The sequence below is a fragment of the Microtus ochrogaster genome, chromosome 22, assembly GCF_000317375.1.
Source record: "Microtus ochrogaster isolate Prairie Vole_2 chromosome 22, MicOch1.0, whole genome shotgun sequence".
NCBI classification, from domain to species: Eukaryota; Metazoa; Chordata; class Mammalia; order Rodentia; family Cricetidae; genus Microtus; species Microtus ochrogaster.
In genome coordinates, this window is record NC_022023.1 from 268,034 (window position 1) to 273,738 (window position 5,705).

A 5,705-nucleotide genomic window follows, 5' to 3' on the forward strand; every position below is an offset into this window, starting at 1 on the left:
TCCGCGCTCCCGCCCGACACCGCCCCGCCCGCTCGCTCGTCCGCGGTCTGCGTCGCCCTCCCGTGGCCGCCCCCTGCCTCTCCACAGCCCGCCGCCAGCGCCACACTGATCCCGCCAAGCTTGTCACACTTGAGGAAACTGAGGCAGAGAGGATGAGCGGTGAATTCTCTAGTTACGACCGTGGGAATACCTCGTGGGACAGGCGCGAAAACCACGAGAAGCCACTGGATCCTGAAGGGAACAGATACTGCGTGGAGACAGAGGTAAGGAAACCGCTTCACAGAACACAAGGCCGGAGGTCTCGAAAGATGGCTAGCACTTACAGAAGCTGAAACTCTGGGACTGTCACACAAAAGTATAGTCATTGTATGTTACTAGGTCGTTTGTTTCTTTGCCCCTGCCACTCATTTGCCGTTGACTCATTCATTCAAGTGGGTAAGTGCAGATGCAGCCCTCACCTCACAAGGGGAGATGGGAATGTAAACCGCCACAAACACACGTTCCGGTTGTGTAATCACTGTGCACTGGGTGAGGGGACCCTCCTGGCGTGGGCAGAGGGCTTCACGAGCTAAGGTGTGCCGTTCTAACAGGGTCTTTAGATCATCCTGGATTACCCCGGTGGTCTCAATACAATTATTTTATTATTTATTTTATTATTTAATTTTATTTCATGTGGATTGGTGTGAAGATATCAGAACCCCAGAACCTGTAGTTACTGTCTGCTAACAACTGTTATGTGGGTGCTGGGAATTGAACCGGGGTCCTCTGGAAGAACAGCCACCTCTCCAGCCCCGCCATTTTTAAAAAGTCAGAAAGATACGGGACGACGAAAGCAAACTCAGACATATTTGAAGATGCTGTGTTGCTGGCTTTGGAAATGGATAAATGGTGTGTGAGAAACAGATTGTAGGAAGCTTCTAGAAGGTTAGAAGGTTGGAGGAATCTTTTCCAGTCCGCAGAAGGAACAGGTTTGAATGCTTGGTTGAAAGTGAGCTGTGGAGCTTTGGGGAAGCAGGGCTTACACTGTCCACTAGGGTAGGCCTTAAGGGTTATTATAGCTTCTGACCTGAGCTATCAGGTCCCTGTCTGCTGGGTGATGTGATGTTTGTCACATGTTCAAGCCACCACCACGGAGCAAGTCCTGCCACCACACCTTCCCTTTCATGATGGGCCCCATGGGCCAAAATAAATCTTTTCTCCCTTACATTGTTTCTGTCAAATACTCAGTCACAGTGATGGAAAAAAAAAACGCAATACATCACTCCAGATGTCTGAATTCTGAGACAGTTATTATAAGCCAAGAGTTTGTTTATTATAGAGTTTGTGATAATTTGTTTACGCGATAGGAAACTGTAGCTGGTGAGATGGCTCTGCAGTTAAGAGTGTGTACTGCTCTTGCCGAAGATCTGAGTTTGGTTTTCTGCACCCTCGTCACTGTCAGGTGGCTCACAAACACCTGTAACTTCAGTTCCAGGGGACCCATCTTAGAAGACTGCATAGTTTTATTTCTTATTTTCTTAATATGGTGTGCTATAGAAATTGGTTATTGCATGTTAAACCAACCTTGCATGCTAAGATAAAACCTCTTTGGTCACAATGCACACTCTTGCTGACATGTTGCTGGGTTTGGTTTGCTAGTATTTTGTTGTATTATAAGAGAAGCTAGTCTATAGTTTTCTTGAATTATTTTTGTCTGGTCTTCATATCAATGTGATACTAGTTTCGGGGAATGCACTGAGAAGAGTTTCCTCCTTTCCTACATTTTAGAGGAGTTTGTAAAGGATTGAAATTTGTTCTTTCAGTATTTAGAAGAATTAATTATTAGAGTCAGTTAATTCTAAGCTTTCTTCTGAGAAATTTTTTGATAACTGTCTTAGAGCAAGTTGGATGGCAATGCTCTTCATTTTATTTCAGCTGAGAATGTTTTATCTCGGAGGTTCGTCTTCATTAACTATAAACTTCCACGTTAACATCTCTGTTCTTTCAACACTAAAATTTTCTGTACTCTCTAAACTCTACAGTTATTTCAATCATTGTTTTTTTTTTTTTTTGATTTTTCGAGACAGGGTTTCTCCGTAGTTTTTAGTTCCTGTCCTGGCACTAGCTCTTGTAGACCAGGCTGGCCTCGAACTCACAGAGATCCGCCTGCCTCTGCCTCCCGAGTGCTGGGATTAAAGGCGTGCGCCACCACCGCCCGGCTTCATTGTTTCTTATAAGTGACGCATTGCTTTCTCCAGTTTCAAAACAGTTTCTTTGTCATATTTTCTTTGTTTTTATTTTCAGCAGTTTAATGGATAAGCATAGGTTGCTTTGAGTTTGTCCTGTTTAGAGGTCACTATATTTCTTACTTCTGCCAAATTTGGGAACGAGTCCTACATTATTTCTTTTTTCTGAATTTTCTTGACATGAATTTGATGTTTCCTACCAGGTTTCTGAGGCTCATATCATTTAAAAAAACAAACAAACAATTTTGCCTCACACTAATATTATATAATTTCTATGAATCAGGGTTTAAATTCACCAATCCCCTGTCATCTCTATTCTGATACCAATTCTAACATGCCCATTTGGTTCTCCTCATGTCATTATCTTTCTCACCTCTTCATTCACTTCAAGAATGCTCACTCTTGCTTCGTAGAGCATTTTCTAACATTCTGTTTTCAGTAATGTCAACATTTGTGTTTTGTCTTCATCAATATCAGTTGTCTTTTCTGGTTTATTTTTACTTTTGTTGCCTTTTATCCTAACTGAGATTGCCCTTACTCTTTGTATGCGCAGTCATCTTGGATTAAACACTAGACAATGGGGATTTGATGTCCTAAATGTCTCGCTCCCCTTTCTACTTGGCATGCCGCTGCTCTAACTGGATTGAGGTCAGATGTGCTGACTTGCCTTCAGGGCTACAGCACCAATGTTAGTTCAGCTGCAGTGACGTTCAGATGCATCCAAGCTGTGTACACAACGACTGGCCAGTCTGGGATGTGGACAGTAGTCTACTCACATCTATGTCATGCTCCTAAGCATAAATCCATAACCATACAGCTCAGCATTGGGCCCGGGAATCACAGGACTTCACTCCTGCGGCCTTTGCCAAAACTGTGATCTGATATTCTCCCTTGAGCTCCTGGCTACGGCCACCGCCACTGCCCCTGCCACCTTTTTGTGGTTAGAAGCCTAGGCTTTAGTTAACTCACCACCATTTATTTCCTAGAACTGGATACATCCTAGGCCAAGGATTAGGAGTCCAAAGTCCTCAAACACCCCTGCTTCATGCATTTTGTTCAAGTTTTTAACAGCCACACACAGTGGACAAGACAGAGTAAACCACATGTTTCATCACTCCTACCAAAACTTCCTATAGCAAAGGAATTCATTTTAGTTCCTTTATCAGGGAAGATTTTCGGAAGTCACTCCAAGTGACAACAGAAGACCCAGATCCAAAGCAAACTAAACTAAAGTATGCTACAAGTACAAACATTATATGGTGTTGGAAGAGGTATAAAATATACCTTTGGAAAAAAAATATATACCTTTGGGCCTCATGGTACATGTTTCATGGTACACTCCTCACCATACATACCTCATGGTACATCCCATACGGTACATACCTTTTGGTATACACCTCACTATACACACCTCACGGTACAACACCTCACGGTACACACTTCACGATACACACCTCATGGTACATACCAATTACAGCATTCAGGAGGTAGGAGCAGACGATCAGCTCAAAGCAGTCTTGGTTACAAAAGCCAGTCTGATCTATATAAGACCTTAGCTTAAAAAGTAAAATAAAAAAGGCATTTTCCAAGCACAGATAAGTTGTTAGGGCTCGAGTTCTTATTTGGTATTTAGCAGACTTGTGGGTTTCTCCTTTGGACTTCATTTTGTGGAGCTGTATTGTTTGGCCGTTCCTATTTTTGAAGGCCAAAAAGTGAAAAGTGCTTTTAGCTTTGAAGAAATATTACCACAGTTAGGCTTTTTAGGAAAAAAAAAAAAAAGGAAAAATTGAGATAGAAACAAAAGGATTGAGGAAAGGTCAAGATTTTCAAGCGTCTGAAGGCAGGAAAAGGGAGTGGTGTCTTCAAAAGCAGCCAGCGCTGTGCTGGTCTTGGGTCCGTTGGTCTTGTCAGTCCTGGCTCCGACCACACTCTGCTGACGCACGGGTAATTTCTGACCCTTTCCTCCCTTGAGTCACCTCCCCAGGAACAAAGTCCCCATTACTCAAAACACGCCCTGTAGTTTCCACTAGACGAATTTATCGCAATCCAACATTTCTTATTTGTGTGAGAGAAGTAGCTGCCGCCGCCGCCAGTAGGTCACAAGCTCCTGGTGGGCGGGGTTGCACCTAACTGCAATCAGCACGCCCTGGAAAGGGAAGCCTAGAGCAGGAAAGCCGTTCAGAACAGTCCCATCCTCTCTCTCCTCATGAAAGGCTCACTATCCCAGTCTTCTGCCACACCTTAGAATACTTACCTCCACTTTCCTACAACAAATCCATGAAGGATATTAGTTAACTGTCTCAATGCTGCAACAAAATACCTGAAAAAAAAAAGCAACTTAAGAAGGAAAGATGCTTAGAGTTTCAGGGGATACATATAGTCTGTCATGTACCTTCTCCGAGGCCACCACCATCCACCAGAGCTCAGCTCATTTTCTTCTTTTTATTTAGAGCCCTGGTACCACCCAGAGTTAATATGGATCTTCTGGACTCATTTAACCTGATCTAAGTAATCCCTTACAGACCTGTGAGTTTTGCTTCCATGGTGACTCTAGATTATCCATCACAGGGCTGGAGAAATGGCCCAGCCGGCACCCACGTTATAGCTCACACCCAGTATGTAACCCCAGTTCCAGGGGATCTATGCTCTTTTCTGGCCTCTTTGGATACCAGGCATTCATGGTGGTGCACATACATACACACAGGCAAATCATCCATGCACATGAAATTAAAAAATAATAAATACCCTCAAATTTAAATTACAAATCATAAAATATGTATTGCACTTTGCACTTGAGAACAATGTGAAATGAAGGGGCTCAGCTGCCAGAAAATAAAGCCTGAGCACGCAGTCTGTGTGGCTTAGAGGCATGTACTTTCCATTGAATCATTTTATGTTTGTATGGGTATCATGCCTGGGTGTATGTACGTAGGTACCTGGTACCCTCTGGAAATGGAGCTAGATTGTAATCTGCGATGTGGGTGTGGGTATTGATGCCAGATTCTCTGAGTGACTGGTGCCATATCTCTAGTCCCAGAGATGTTATTATTTTAATGTGTATGAGTGTTTTGCCTGCATGTCTGTCTATGCACAACACACATACCCAGTGCCCATACAGGCCAGACGAGGGTTCAGATCCCTTGGAACTGAAGAGCTGCCATGTGGGTTCTGGGAATTGAACTGAGGTTAGTTGGAAGAGCAGGCAGTAACTGTTGAACCATCTCTCCAGCCCTCATTTCTTTAGGTGCTCCTTAGTTCATGCATTAGCCTCTCTTCTATATGTCCAAGGAGAGTTTCTGGGAACTGACCTCAACTCACATTTTTCTTCTCTACACTAAAAAGGAAACAAAAACTCTATCCAGAGGCCAATACAGGAAAGTCAATCCCCTTGTGAAAGCTCTCAGGATCAAAGGCTAGGGTTTGATTAGATTAGATTTGAAACCTAGGATACAGGAGGAAGTGGATACTGTCGGGGCTAAC

The 5,705-nt window shown here is 43.5% G+C and overlaps 1 protein-coding gene across 1 annotated transcript in view; it reads right to left on the minus strand.

Annotated features, from left to right (window-relative positions):
- Positions 1-3,543, minus strand: part of P4ha3 (prolyl 4-hydroxylase subunit alpha 3) — a 33,753-nt gene extending 30,210 nt beyond the window's left edge. The window contains exons 1-2 of the mRNA XM_013350112.2: positions 3,531-3,543; positions 19-247 (exon numbers count right to left, since the gene is read on the minus strand). Of these exons, the coding sequence (XP_013205566.1) occupies positions 19-247; positions 3,531-3,543 (242 nt within the window). The remainder of the gene's footprint in view (positions 1-18; positions 248-3,530) is intronic.
- Positions 3,544-5,705: the final 2,162 nt, after the last annotated feature.